This window comes from Oncorhynchus mykiss, chromosome 6, assembly GCF_057628025.1.
Source record: "Oncorhynchus mykiss isolate SJ-2025 chromosome 6, ASM5762802v1, whole genome shotgun sequence".
NCBI classification, from domain to species: Eukaryota; Metazoa; Chordata; class Actinopteri; order Salmoniformes; family Salmonidae; genus Oncorhynchus; species Oncorhynchus mykiss.
Window position 1 is genome coordinate 56,390,974 of NC_143027.1, and position 16,411 is coordinate 56,407,384.

At 42.4% G+C, this 16,411-nt stretch overlaps 1 protein-coding gene across 1 annotated transcript; it reads right to left on the minus strand.

Annotated features, from left to right (window-relative positions):
• Positions 1–5,303: 5,303 nt before the first annotated feature.
• On the minus strand, positions 5,304–7,262 carry LOC110526183 (fin bud initiation factor). Its single transcript, XM_021606896.3, has one exon. The coding sequence runs from the start codon at positions 6,839–6,841 to the stop codon at positions 6,212–6,214; it is 630 nt and encodes a 209-aa protein (XP_021462571.1). The 5' UTR covers positions 6,842–7,262; the 3' UTR covers positions 5,304–6,211.
• Between the last annotated feature and the right edge of the window lie 9,149 nt (positions 7,263–16,411).

Here is a 16,411-nt window from a genome sequence, read left to right on the forward strand (position 1 = left end):
CAATGGGTGTGATGTGAGCTTAGGACTCCTCCACTTTAGACCAAGCAGCCTTCATGTTTGCAGCATTGTCTGTCACCAGTGAGAATACCTTCTGTGGTCCAAGGTCATTGATGACTGCTTTCAGCTCATCTGCAATGTAGAGACCGGTGTGTCTGTTGTTCCTTGTGTCTGTGCTCTTGTAGAATACTGGTTGAAGAGTAGTTAATTATTCCTTGCCCACGAACAATCGACCACCCATCAGAGATGATTGCAATACAGTCTACTTTCTCTATGATTTGCTTGACCTTCACTTGAACTCTGTGGAACTCTGCATTCAGCAATTGAGTAGATAAAGCATGTCTGGTTGGAGGGGTGTATGCTGGGCGAAGAACATTCAGAAATCTCTTCCAATACACATTGCCTGTGAAAATCAGAGGTGAACCAGTTGCAGACACAGCTCGAGCAAGACATTCATCAGCATTTCTCTGACTATGTTCCTCCATTGAGGCAAAAAAACTTCTGATTCCAGGAGGACCATGAGCTGTTGCTTTCGATAAGGTGTCCGGTTCATTATTTTCACCTCGAATAGAAGTAGAGGGACTTTTGTCAGAGGTTGCTTGTTGTGAGCACTGAGGGAACTTTATGCACTTGGCCAGATGATTCTTTATTGCATTCTTCACATATGATTTGGCACTGTATTTGCAAATGTACATAGCTTTTCCTTCTACATTAGCTGCAGTAAAATGTCTCCACACATCAGATAGTGCCCCTGGCAATTTCCTGTAAAGATTTGAAAGAAAATGAGTAAAAAAAACTCAAATACAATTCCATATACAGATAAATAGTTAAGCAGTTAGATTAAACAAATCCTTTGTAAGATAAATGTTTTAAAATTAAACATGTATGGAAACAGGTGAATTAACACTCAGTTAGCAGGCTCAAGCTAGCTAAAACCCACATAGTAGCAAAAACTAACTAGCAGAAATTGTTAACAAGTTAGAAATGATTTAAACACATTTTGCTGTAGGCTACTATTTACTAGTTAACAAAAAATAATGTATGTCGTATAAAATATATTCACCCTACCCAGTTGTTGTAATCAAAACTTACCAGAAAGCATGTAATCCTTGGCTCAGACAGTGTAGCAGTGTGGGCTCAATAGCATCTCATTAGTGTGCAAGATCTTGAGATTCAGCTGCACAGAATGGAAGATGTGATGGAAGAATACACTGTGCATGCAGAGGGTTGCAATTCCATTAAATTGGGATAGTTTAACCAAAATATGCCACAAGACCTAGAATTTCCTTATGTGTATCCCACAAAAAGGTTAAATGTTATAAGCTAGCATTTTGATGAATTTAAGCAAAAATTACCCAAATTCCAGGGCTTAACTTCCCATGGAAAATTTCCAGAAATTTACCGGAAAGTTTCCCGACCCTTTGCAACCCTAGCCGCGATTACAGCATCGAGTCTTCTTGGGTATGACACTACAACTTTGGCACACCTGTATTTGGGGAGTTTCTCCCATTCTTTTTTTGCAGATTCTCTCAAGTTCTATCAGGTTGGATGGGGAGCAACGCTGCACAGATATTTTCAGGTCTCTCCAGAGATGTTTGATCGGGTTCAAGTCCGGGCTCTGGCTGGGCCACTCAAGGACATTCAGAGACTTGTACCGAAGCTACTCCTGCGTTGTCTTGGCTGTTTGCTTAGGGTCGTTGTCCTGTTGGAAGGTGAACCTTTGTCCCAGTCTGAGGTCCTGAGCGCTCTGGAGCAGGTTTTCATCAAGGATCTCTCAGTACTTTGCTCCGTTCATCTTTCCCTCGATCCTGACTAGTCCCCCAGTCCCTGTCTCTGAAAAACATCCCCACAGCATGCTGCTGCAATCACCATGCTTCACTATAGGGATGGTGCCAGGTTTCCTCCAGACTTGATGCTTGGTATTCAGGCCAAAGAGTTCAATCTTGGTTCATCAGACCAGAAAATCTTGTTCCTCATGATGTGAGAGTCTTTAGGTGCCCTTTGACAAACTCCAAGTGGGCTGTCATGTGCGTTTTACTGAGGAGTGGCTTCCGTCTGGCCACTCTACCATAAAGGCCTGATTGGTGGAGTGCAGAGATGGTTTTCTATCTGGAAGATTCTCACATCGCCAAAGAGGAACTCTGGAGCTCTGTCAGAGAGACCATTGGGTTCTTGGTTGGTGGTTCCAAACTTCTTCTATATAAGAATGATGGAGGCCTCTGTTTTCTTGGGGACCTTCAATGCTGCAGATATTTTTTAGTACCCTTCCACAGATCTCAAATCAAATCAAATCAAATTTTATTTGTCACATACACATGGTTAGCAGATGTTAATGCGAGTGTAGCGAAATGCTTGTGCTTCTAGTTCCGACAATGCAGTAATAACAAGTAATCTAACTAACAATTCCAAAACTACTGTCTTGTACACAGTGTAAGGGGATAAAGAATATGTACATAAGGATATATGAATGAGTGATGGTACAGAGCAGCATAGATCTGTGCCTCGACACAATCCTGTCTCGGAGCTCTATCGACAATTCCTTCGACCTCATGGCTTGGTTTTTGCTCTGACACGCACTGTGAACTGTGGGTCCTTATATAAACAAGTGTGTGCCTTTCCAAATCATGTCCAAACAATTGAATTTACCACAGGTGGACTCCAATCAAGTTGTAGAAACATCAAGGATGATCAATGGAAAGAGGATGCACCTGAGCTCAATTTCGAGTCTCATAGCAAACAGTACAAATACTTACGTAAATAAGGTATCTGTTTTTTTGTTTTGTTTTTAATTTGCAAAAAATATTAAAAACCTGTTTTTGCTTTGTCATTATGGGGTATTGTGTGTAGATTGCTGAGGATTTGTATTTGATCCATTTTAGAATAAGGCTGTAATGTAACAAAATGTGGACAAAGTCAAGGGGTCTGAATACTTTCTGAAGGCACTGTAGGTTCTGGATGGGAGGAAGCTTGGCCCCAGTGATGTACTGAGCCGTACGCACTACCCTCTGTAGTTTATTACAGTTGGATGCCGAGCAGTTGCCATATCAGGCGGGGATGCAACAGGTCAGGATGCTCTCGATGGTGCAGCTGTAGAACATTTTGAGGATCTGGGGACCCATGCTAAATGTTTTCAGTCTCCTGAGGTGTTGTTGTGCCCCCTTCACGACTGCATTGGTGTGTTTGGACCATGATAGTTGGCCGGTGAGGTGGACACCAAGGAACTTGAAACTCTCGACCCACTCCACTACATCCCCATCGATGTGAATGGGAGCGTGTTTGGTCCTCCTATTCCTGTAGTCCACAATCAGCTCTTTTGTCTTGCTCACATTGAGGGAGAGATTGTCCTGGCACCACACTGCCATATCTCTGACCTCCCTATAGGCTGTTTCATCTTTGTCTGTGATCAGGCTTTGTCTACGACTGTTGTGTCGTCAGCAAACTTAATGATGGTGTTGGATTCGTGCTTGGCTACACAGTCGTGGGTGAACAGGGAGTACAGGAGGGGACTAAGAACTCACCCCTGAGGGGCCCTTGTGTCGAAGATCAGCGTGGCAGATGTGTTGTTGCCTACCCTTACCACCTATGGGCGCCCAGTCAGGAAGTCCAGGATCCAGTTGCAGAGGGCGGTGTGATGACCTTTGTGGGCATTATAGTGTTGAACGCAAACAATGTGATGAAGGTACAAACAATTTAATGGAGCCTGCATAAATAGTAGCCTACATGAACTCCACAATATTTTTTAAATGTTGTGCAGTTCCATTGGTGACGGTAAGTTAGCCCAGGATGTTCAACAATGAACTTTATCAGATACTTTAAATCATATGGCAAACAAGTTGTCTGTGCTCTGTTTAAAACATGTATCCTTATAACAGGATACTGGCCTGCATCTGAAGTCCATGCATTGGAATCTTTCAAGGTGTAGAAACAGCAAGAGATTTTTATTCTGTTTCCATGATCATAAATACCAGCATAATAAACAATAAAGTACATACTGTTTCTAATAAATCAACTAGAGCAATGCCAAGAGTAAATCTTTGAACATTGTGTTCTCACTGGCCTAATTGCTCATATCGCTATTGCACGCACAGCCCTTGACTTCTGTCAGGCTACCACCAGGGTTGGGATAAATTCCATTTTACCTCAGTCATTTCAGGAAATGAAAAAAAAGAAATGTATTGAGTTGGAAATCAACTGCATTATTACACATCAAGCCACGAATCAGTGTTTTTCAAATCTTGTCAATCAAGATGTGACATTTAGATGTCTACACGTAGCCTACTTTATGTAACACATTGAGCGTTACATATCTACTTTTTATTGTGTCACCATAAGTCTAGAGCAGTGCTTCCCCAAAAAATTATACACAAATAAACATTTTTTAAGGAACTCAGTCCGACTTTAAACTTACTCTTGAAAGTTGTAACAGTAGAATTCACAAGGTGCAATTTTGAAATTGGGTAGTGCATCATCAGTTCCTTTTGCCATGTTAGTCATTGCATACCTTAGAGCTATTTATAACTTGTCAGAAATATACAGATCAACTAGCCCAAGCCAACTAACGTTTTTATTTAGGTTTTTTAGCACAGATTCTGTTGTCATTTTTGGTCACTCAAATAATATCAAATGTATAGAATTGCAAGAATATTTGCTTTAGTAATGATAAATTCTTTCCACCAACAAGAGGGATGTGAACAATGTCATGAAGAGTGCTATTTTAGTTGTCAGTATTTGTTATGATTTAAATGGCAAAGCAGAATAAAAATATCAAAATATGAGTTAAACTCCCAGCAGAGCCCCAAGTCCAATGGGTATATCCTCTGATGTGTTGATGTTAATGCGTTGATGTTCTCCGTATCCATAGCCAGAATGATTTTGCAGTGCATGGTGATCAAACAGGTTTCCTGTTATATTCATCAGAGATGTACGGGGGTGAAGTCTGTGAATCCACAAAATAGCACATGACAGTATTCATACCTTGGATTTTGTTCAGATACCTGCAGACAGACACAAAAGTGAGCAGTTCAGTCATCTGCACCCAATACAGCTAGCCTTCAACATATTCTCATAGTATTCAGTACATATTCTTACCTCTTTGTTGATTGATGTCCATTTTCTGTTTTAGAAAGATTTGCACAAATATTAAAAAATAGATGGTATCATCATACAACAATATCAATTTAGGTCATACAAGAGATGAACCTGTAAAGAGGCGAACTACCATTTGACCTAGAAAGCTGTCCAAATCATTGGTTTCACCAGCTGTAGTTCAGTCTTGTCTATAATAACGAGTTGTCCCAACAACTGAGTAGAACTTCAAACACAAAATCTTTAATTAAAAACGGAACACACAAAACCTTTTAGGAATGTTGCCACAGACACCAGTGTTTGAAGTCCATGAGTGCTGCCTGCAGTCTTAAGTATTTATCATACTTGTTGCCATATATATATAATTTAAAAAATAAAAACAATATATATTGCAGATATTGAAACATATTAGCCAAAAATAAAGAATACAATTAAGCTCTTCCGTCACATAGATATTGACACGCACAGCATTTATTCCAATAACATGCTCTGAACATTTCCCCAAATTATATTGCATTCACAAAATGGCAAAGGGATATACAAATAATAAGTCACAACCTTATATGTTTAACAAAGTCAATAATTGTTCAAAGTATTATTTAAAGCTCTTGTTAATTGTCCTTACTGTAAAAAGAAAAATGCAAATTGTGATGCATTGTAAACATTTCAATTATTTCCAGACAAATTCACTCAATTGAAGGCAAGATTTATGAGAGAAATATGCTGCCAAGTAGATTCTGTTGGCCTATGTCACATACTGTATAAATAACACCTGTTGCAACTGTTAGACAACGTCACCGCTATGAATGAATAGTCATCTTTGAAATCTCCGTCAGAGCAAGGCATCGACAATTATCAATTGCAAAGGCATTTTAACGCAACGCCATATTGCAAATGCCCAAATAATGTTGCCACAAGTAAACCTACCTACACAAAATGAACCGACAACATTGTCAATTAATTACATTTTACTAGGTATATTGTATTTTTTGAATAAATAAAACACTGGTATCATATCTGTCTCTGCATGTTTTATCTCTCCGTTAATATAAATATGCAATGAAATTCGACATGACTTCGCCAATATTATTTTCCTCATAGTCTACTTTTACAACTAGGTTTAACCGATTTACCCAAGTTTAACCTTCATGTATTCATTTTTCAGTCGGCCTAATCTGGTCCCGTGACTTCGAATTATGAGAGAGAGAAGCTCGTGTTTATCCTTCAACCCCACAGATATGTCCAGTGTTCCCTTTAGCACGTCCCTTGTGTGGACAACCATGTTCAGAAAGTCGTCGTTTATGCGGTGCTCCTCCTTCAGCTCGTTCTGCTGACTCTGTTTGAATTTCACCTCCAGTTCTAACAGAGCCTTTTCAGAGTTTGTAAAAGCCTCGCCAATCTGAGTCGTCTCCCTTCTCAAATATTTTCCATAGCTGTCCTCTCCGTCCAAATCAAAATAAATACTTTTCCCGATCCCCTCCAGCATTCTGGCCGCGTCTTCGATGTGTCTCTTGATGATCGTGAAATCGTCTCGGATGACCGAATCTTGGTCCTCGTCAAGAACGCATTTTCGGTCGTCTGTCATTTTAAAAAGCATTTGACATTTTTCCGGATCATCGTTATTCTCATAGTCGCCGTCTGGCACAAAGTAGTGATGGAACGTGCCGTTAGACATCTCGGGATACAGAGGTCCATTAAAAAACGCACCGCAGAGCGGCAATGAAAACATCCCAATAGCGAGTAAGTGGAGAAAAGCCATCCTATCCACTTCTGGCAATACGTGAGAAATAGAAGAGGCTTTCCTTTATAGCGCAAGAAAAATGTTATTTAATTCCCTCACCAATCACAACATTTCCAAACGTGCAATGCATGTGGTATCCAAGACTTAAAAGACCGAAAGTAGCTAGGTGATATTTGTAAGTCTTCTTTAAGGTCGCTCCTCGTGTAGCCTATGCAGCAAGTGTTGCCAACTATTTTTCAAGGAAAGTAGCTGTTGGTTCAGCCACAAACAGTCACGTGAAAGTTTGGAATAATTTCCCTAAACTTTACACAGAGAAACCCCAAAGACGTCACGCAGGAGTAATATACCAAACGCATCCAACTGAAATAAATGTGAGAGTGCCCGACGTAGCTTTGTGCCTCAATTTCAAACTCAACATCTGGATTTCTCAAGCACCGCGCTTGGTTTTGACTGATGATAGCCTACCCCCTCTCAACTCTCAAATTACATCCCCGCTCCGTCACTTAAAAGGAAGCGCAGTCTCATTTGACTGCAGGCCCGGTCCTGGCCTATATGCCGATAAATAGAATACAGTCTCGGCCCACAATACACTTTAACGTTTAATGAATGCCTATCCATGTGGTAGCCTACTTTTGTAAAAACAGGCAGTTACATTGGCTTTATAGTCGTGATACCTGACAGACTCGAGACTAATTATACTGAACAAAAATGAAATGCAACATGCAACAATTTCAAAGATTTTACTGAGTTACAGTTTATAGAAGGAAATCAGTCATTTGAAATAAATTCATTAGGCCCTTTCACATTACTGGGCAGGGGCACCGAATCAGAATCAGTTTGTCCCTACAAAGGGATTTAATTACAGGCAGAAATACTCCTCAACAACCCCCCCCCCCCCCCCCCTCCTCCCCTCCTCGGGTTATCCCGCAGGTGAAGAAGCCAGATGCTGAGATCATGGGCTGGCGTGGTTACACGTAGTCTGCGGTTGTTAGGCCACTTGGATGTACTGCCACATTATCTAAAATGACATTAGTAGCTTATAGTAGAGAAAAGAACATTAAATTATCTGGCAACAGTTCTGTTGGACATTCCTGCAGTCAGCATGCCAATTGCACACTCCCTCAGAATTTGAGACATCTCTGACATTGTGTTGTGACAAAACTGCACTAGAGTGGGCTTTTCTTATCACCAGCACAAGGTGTAATGACCAGGCTGTTTAATGAACTTCTTGATATGCCACACCTGTCAGGTCGATGAATTATCTTGGCAAAGGAGAAATGCTCACGGTGGGACACTGATTTATTTAGAATTCAAGGCGCACTTAACCAACATGGCTACCACAGCATTCTGCAGCGATACGTCATCCCTTCTGGTTTGGGCTTATTTATTTATTTATTGTTCAACAGGACAATGACCCAACACACCTCCAGGCTGTGTAAGAGCTATTTTACCAAGAAGGAGAGTGATGGAGTGCTGCATCAGATGACCTGGCCTCCACAATCCCCTGACCTCAACCAAATTGAGATTTTATTTTTTATTTTTTATTTCACCTTTATTTAACCAGGTAGGCTAGTTGAGAACAAGTTCTCATTTGCAACTGCGACCTGGCCAAGATAAAGCATAGCAGTGTGAACAGACAAGACAGAGTTACACATGGAGTAAACAATTAACAAGTCAATAACACAGTAGAAAAAAAGAGAGTCTATATACATTGTGTGCAAAAGGCATGAGGAGGTAGGCGAATAATTACAATTTTGCAGATTAACACTGGAGTGATAAATGATCAGATGGTCATGTACAGGTAGAGAGAGATATTGGTGTGCAAAAGAGCAGAAAAGTAAATAAAAATAAACAGTATGGGGATGAGGTAGGTAAAATCGGGTGGGCTATTTACCGATAGACTATGTACAGCTGCAGCGATCGGTTAGCTGCTCAGATAGCAGATGTTTGAAGTTGGTGAGGGAGATAAAAGTCTCCAACTTCAGCGATTTTTGCAATTCGTTCCAGTCACAGGCAGCAGAGAACTGGAACGAAAGGCGGCCAAATGAGGTGTTGGCTTTAGGGATGATCAGTGAGATACACCTGCTGGAGCGCGTGCTACGGATGGGTGTTGCCATCGTGACCAGTGAACTGAGATAAGGTGGAGCTTTACCTAGCATGGACTTGTAGATGACCTGGAGCCAGTGGGTCTGGCGACGAATATGTAGCGAGGGCCAGCCGACTAGAGCATACAGGTCGCAGTGATGGGTGGTATAAGGTGCTTTAGTAACAAAACGGATGGCACTGTGATAAACTGCATCCAGTTTGCTGAGTAGAGTGTTGGAATCTATTTTGTAGATGACATCGCCGAAGTCGAGGATTGGTAGGATAGTCAGTTTTACTAAGGTAAGTTTGGCGGCGTGAGTGAAGGAGGCTTTGTTGCGGAATAGAAAGCCGACTCTAGATTTGATTTTAGATTGGAGATGTTTGATATACGTCTGGAAGGAGAGTTTACAGTCTAGCCAGACACCTAGGTACTTATAGATGTCCACATATTCTAGGTCGGAACCATCCAGGGTGGTGATGCTAGTCGGGCGTGCGGGTGCAGGCAGCGAACGGTTGAAAAGCATGCATTTGGTTTTACTAGCGTTTAAGAGCAGTTGGAGGCCACGGAAGGAGTGTTGTATGGCATTGAAGCTCGTTTGGAGGTTAGATAGCACAGTGTCCAAGGACGGGCCGGAAGTATACAGAATGGTGTCGTCTGCGTAAAGGTGGATCAGGGAATCGCCCGCAGCAAGTGCAACATCATTGATATATACAGAAAAAAGAGTCGGTCCGAGAATTGAACCCTGTGGCACCCCCATAGAGACTGCCAGAGGACAGGACGACATGCCCTCCGATTTCACACACTGAACTCTGTCTGCAAAGTAGTTGGTGAACCAGGCAAGGCAGTCATTAGAAAAACCGAGGCTACTGAGTCTGCTGATAAGAATATGGTGTTTGACAGAGTCGAAAGCCTTGGCCAGGTCGATGAAGACTGCTGCACAGTACTGTATTTTATCGATGGCGGTTATGATATCGATTAGTACCTTGAGCGTGGCTGAGGTGCACCCGTGACCGGCTCGGAAACCAGATTGCACAGCGGAGAAGGTACGTGGGATTTGAGATGGTCAGTGATCTGTTTGTTGACTAGGCTTTCGAAGACCTTAGATAGGCAGGGCAGGATGGATATAGGTCTGTAACAGTTTGGGTCCAGGGTGTCTCCCCCTTTGAAGAGGGGGATGACTGCGGCAGCTTTCCAATCCTTGGGGATCTCAGACGATATGAAAGAGAGGTTGAACAGGCTGGTAATAGGGGTTGCGACAATGGCGGCGGATAGTTTCAGAAATAGAGGGTCCAGATTATCAAGCCCAGCTGATTTGTAAGGGTCCAGATGCAGATGGTTTGGGATGAGTCGGACTGCAGAGAAAAGCAGCCAGCACGTGCTCAGCATATGTGGGAACTCATTCAAGACTGTTGGAAAAGCATTCCAGGAGGGTGGGTATTTGAAGAATCTCAAATATAAAATATATTTTGATTTGTTTAACAGTTTTTTGGTTACTACATGATTCCATGTGTTATTTCATAGTTTTGATAGAAACTGGTAGAAAATATAGTAAAAATAAAGAAAAACCCTTGAATAAGTAGGTGTTCTAAAACTTTTGACCGGTAGTGTATGAGGAACCATAAATAACTCATGTGTACAAGTTTGGATAGATTTGAGCCATGTTTTAGATTTTAATTTCAAATTAAAGGGGGTGGAGGGGCAAGACCATGCAGGAACTTAAAGACAAGGCTTGCATCTGCTTAAAGCTATCCAGACTGAAATAAAATATGTTTGTGAATGATGTGACAATGGTGGTAACTGTTTGGTTATCAGAAATCTTAAGTGTTTGTTTGTAGATTCAATTGGTTTCAGAAAAGTAGCTCCTGATTGTGACCAGCATGTGAGGCAATATTGCAGATGTGAGGATCATGCATATATCGTTTGGTGGCCTCCAGAGGAAGGTAAGATCTTATAAACCTAATGTTGGATAATCCAAACTTGACCGTGTTAAGCACCTTCTTCACATGTTTCTTAAATGTCAAGTTGGAGTCCAAAATGACGCCGAGATACCTGAAGAGACACCAGCAGAGCTTGCCGACCAGCAGAGCTTGTGTCTTCACACTCCAGACCAGTCACTGGGCGCCGACAGAGATGGTCACCTCGCTTCGCGTTCCTAGGAAACTATGCAGTATTTTGTTTTTTTACGTGTTATTTCTTACATTGGTACCCCAGGTAATCTTAGGTTTCATTACATACAGTCGGGAGGAACTACTGAATATAAGACCAACATCAACTCACCATCATTACGACCAGGAATATGACTCTCCCGAAGCAGATCCTGTGTTTTGCCTTCCACCCAGGACAATGGCTCGGATCCCAGCCAGCGACCCAAAAAAACATGCCGTAAAAGGGGCAAACGAAGCGGTCTTCTAGTCAGGCGCCTGAGACAGGCACATCACGCACCACTCCCTAGCATACTACTCGCCAGTGTCCAGTCTCTTGACAACAAGGTGGATGAAATCCGAGCAAGGGTAGCATTCCAGAGAGACATCAGAGACTGTAACGTTCTTTGCTTCACGGAAACATTGCTCACTCGAGAGACGCTAACGGAGTCGGTGCAGCCAGCTGGTTTCTTCACACATCCGCCGACAGAAACAAGCATCTTTCTGGTAAGAAGAGGGGCGGGGGCGGGTATGCCTTATGATTAACGAGACGTGGTGTGATCATAACAACATACAGGAACTCAAGTCCATCTGTTCACCTGACTTAGAATTCCTCACAATCAAATGTCGACCGCATTATCTACCAAGTGAATTCTCTTCGATTATAATCACAGCCGTATATATTCCCCCCCAAGCAGACACATCGATGGCCCTGAACTAACTTTATTTGACTCTATGTAAACTGGAAACCACATATCCTGAGGCTGCATTCATTGTAGCTGGGGATTTTAACAAGTCTAATCTGAAAACAAGACTCCCTAAATTCTATCAGTATATCGATTGTGCTACCAGGGCTGGTAAAACCCTGGATCATTGTTATTCTAACTTCCAAGACGCATATAAGGCCCTCCCCCGCCCTCCTTTCGGAAAAGCTGACCACGACTCCATTTAGTTGCTTCCAGTCTACAGACAGAGACTAAAACAAGAAGCTCCCGCGCTCAGGTCTGTTCAACGGTGGTCCGACCAATCTGATTCCACGCTTCAAGACTGCTTCGATCACGTGGATTGGGATATGTTCCGCATTGCGTCCAACAACAACATTGACGAATACGCTGATTCGGTGAGCGAGTTCATTAGAAAGTGCATTGGCGATGTTATACCCACAGCAACGATTAAAACATTCCCAAACCAGAAACCGTGGATTGATGGCAGCATTCGCGAGAACCACTGCTTTTAACCAGGGCAAGGTGACCGGAAACATGACTGAATACAAACAGTGTAGCTATTCCCTCCGCAAGGCAATCAAACAAGCTAAGTGTCCGTATAGAGACAAAGTAGAGTCGCAATTCAACGGCTCAGACACAAGAGGTATGTGGCAGGGTCTTCAGTCAATCACAGATTACAAAAAGAAAACCAGCCCCGTCACGGACCAGGATGTCTTGCTCCCAGACAGACTAAATAACTTTTTTGCTCGCTTTGAGGACAATACAGTGCCACTGACACGGCCCGCTACCAAAACCTGCGGGCTCTCCTTCACTGCAGCCGAAGTGAGTGAAACATTTAAACGTATTAACCCTCTCAAGGCTGCAGGCCCAGACGGCATCCCCAGCATGCGCAGACCAGCTGGCTGGTGTGTTACGGACATATTCAATAATCCTTATCCCAGTCTGCTGTTCCCACATCCTTCAAGAGGGCCACCATTGTCCCTGTTCCCAAGAAAGCTAAGCTAACTGAGCTAAACGACTACCGCCCCGTAGCACTCACTTCCGTCATCATGAAGTGCTTTGAGAGACTAGTCAAGGACCATATCACCTCCACCCTACCTGACACCCTAGACCCACTCCAATTTGCTTACCGCCCCAATAGGTCCACAGACGACGCAATTGCAACCACACTGCACACTGCCCTAACCCATCTGGACAAGAGGAATACCTATGTGAGAATGCTGTTCATCGACTACAGCTCAGTATTTAACACCATAGTACCCTCCAAACTCGTCATCAAGCTCGAGACCCTGGGTCTCGACCCCGCCCTGTGCAATTGGGTACTGGACTTCCTGAGGGGCCGCCCCCAGGTGGTGAGGGTAGGTAACAACATATCCACCCCGCTGATCCTCAACACTGGGGCCCCACAAGGGTGTGTTCTGAGCCCTCTCCTCCCTGTTCACCCACGACTGCGTGGCCATGCACGCCTCCAACTCAATCATCAAGTTTGCGGACGACACTACAGTGGTAGGCTTGATTACCAACAACGACGAGACGGCCTACAGGGAGGAGGTGAGGGCCCTTGGATTGTGGTGTCAGGAAAATAACCTCACACTCAACGTCAACGTCAACAAAGGAGATCATTGTGGACTTCAGGAAACAGCAGAGGGAGCACCCCCCTATCCACATCAACGGGACAGTAGTGGAGAGGGTAGTAAGTTTTAAGTTCCTCGGCGTACACATCACGGACAAACTGAATTGGTCCACCCACACAGACAGCGTTGTGAAGAAGGCGCAGCAGCCCCTCTTTAGTCTCAGGAGGCTGAAGAAATTTGGCTTGTCACCAAAAGCACTCACAAACTTCTACAGATGCACAATCGAGAGCATCCTGTCGGGCTGTATCACCGCCTGGTACGGCAACTGCTCCGCCCACAAGCGTAAGGCTCTCCAGAGGGTAGTGAGGTCTGCACAACGCATCACAGGGGGCAAACTACCTGCCCTCCAGGACACCTACACCACCCAATGTCACAGGAAGGCCATAAAGATCATCAAGGACAACAACCACCCGAGCCACTGCCTGTTCACCCCGCTATCATCCAGAAGGTGAGGACAGTACAGGTGCATCAAAGCAGGGACCGAGAGTCTGAAAAACAGCTTCTATCTCAAGGCCATCAGACTGTTAAACAGCCACCACTAACATTGAGTGGCTGCTGCCAACATACTGACTCAACTCCAGCCACTTTAATAATGGAAAAATTGATGTAAAAAAATGTATCACTAGCCACTTTAAAGAATGCCACTTAATATAATGTTTACATACCCTACATTACTCATCTCATATGTATATACTGTACTCTATATCATCTACTGCATCTTGCCATCTTTATGTAATACATGTATCACTAGCCACTTTAAGCTATGCCACTTTATGTTTATATACCCTACATTACTCATCTCATATGTATATACTGTACTCTATACCATCTACTGCATCTTGCCTATGCCATTCTGTACCATCACTCATTCATATATCTTTATATACATATTCTTTATCCCTTTACACCTGTGTGTATTAGGTAGTAGTTGTGGAATTGTTAGGTTAGATGACTTGTCGGTTATTACTGCATTGTCGGAACTAGAAGTACAAGCATTTCGCTACACTCGCATTAACATCTGCTAACCATGTGTATGTGACAAATAACATTTGATTTGATTTGAACGTTCAGATTCTTCCCATTATCAAGAACAGCTTGTTGGGAAAAATCTGTTAATTTCTTAGAGAAGTACATACAAACAGTGTTGTTGATATTTAAATGCAGGCAAGAATCAGTCATCCATTTAGAAACGTATACCATAGCTTCTGTTAACTAGTTAACAACTTGTCTATGTTTTTGAGTGTACATACAGGACTGTATCGTCTGCATTCATCTGTATGTTAATTTGTGGGCAAACAAGTGGAAGATCATTTATATAGATGGTAAACAGAAGGGGGCCTAATATTGACCCTTATGGGACCCCAATGTTACAGTAAAGAGAATCCGACTGAGTGTCCCCCAGACGAACCCTTTGACTTCTGTTCATCAGATAGGAATAAGTGGCTTCGGTGGACACATTAAGGGAGGATAGTTTGGATAGGAGAACCTCATGATTCACAGTATTAAAGGCCTTTTTAAGATCCAAAAAGACTGCGCTGACTTCACCACCTATGTCCAGTTTAGATTTAAGCAATGAAGACCCAGTCTGGATACAGAACATTTCTATCAGCTATTGACAAAGTGGATGCCTCTTTTACCAGGTCATTTCAATGTAAGCCAAGACGGACAACCTCTCTACCATGGCTCAACGAGGACCTCTGGAGGTAGATGAGAGAATGGGATCTTTCCTTGAAAAAAGCCCGAAGTCAAATCTAACTAACTGCCTGTAGCTCAGGACCTGAAGCAAGGATATGTATATTCTTGATACCATTTGAAAGGAAACACTTTGAAGTTTGTGGAAATGTGAAATTAATGTAGGAGAAATAACACATTAGATTTGGTGAAAGATAATACAAAGAAAAAAACGTTTTTTTTCTCCATCTTTGAAATGCAAGAGAAAAGTCACAATGTATTATTCCAGGTTAGGCACAATTTTGATTTTGGCCACTAGATGGCAACAGTGTGTGGGTGTGTGTGTGCAAAGTTTTAGACTGATCCAATGAACCATTGCATTTCTGTTCAAAATGCTGTATCAAGACTGCCCAAATGTACCTAATTGGTTTATTGATAACTTTTCAAGTTCATAACTGTGCACTCTCCTCAAACAATAGCATGGTATTCTTTCACTGTAATAGCTACTTTAAATTGGACAGTACAGTTAGATTAACAAGAATTAATGTGTTCTGCCCATATCAGATATGTCTATGTCCTGGGAAATGTTCTTGTTACTTACAACCTCATGCTAATCACATTAGCCTACATTAGCTCAACCGTCCCGCCGGGAGGGACACCGATCCTGTAGAGGTTTTAACAGATCAGACCAGTCAATTTGACTTATAGCTGTATCGTAGTTACTCTTTCACCTTTCTGGATTTTTTTTATCGCACTGTTGCACATTAATATGGTTTTTAAATCTCTTTTTAGTTAGCTTTCTAATCACCAATGTAACATTGTGGTCAGATATGCCAGTTGGTAAGGTAATGGACTTAGTTATTCGATCAGGTCTGTTAGTAAACACCAGATCAATTTGAGTCTGGGATGTCTGTGTTACGCTGGTTGGTCCTTGTATGGTCTGGGGTCTGCAACTTTTGTTTTCCTAGTTTATATTGAAATCGCCCATGAAGATGATCTACTTATGTTCACATTCTTTAAGCATAGCATTTAGATGGTCATAAAATGAGATAGATGTTGGTGGTCGATATAATCCAATAACAGTGAGACACATGAGGGGAGAGGAAGAGATTCAGCCCCATACATTCAAGGTCATTGGCATGTTTCCATATGATAATACAATTCCATTTAAAGCTATCTTTCATGTACATAAGCAGTCCACCCCCTCTGCCATCTCCTTAGGATATATATATATATATATATATATATATATATATATATATATATATGGCATATCCAGGGACATTAAAGACAGAAATAGGAGAAGATTTCTTCAGCCATGTCTCAGAGAA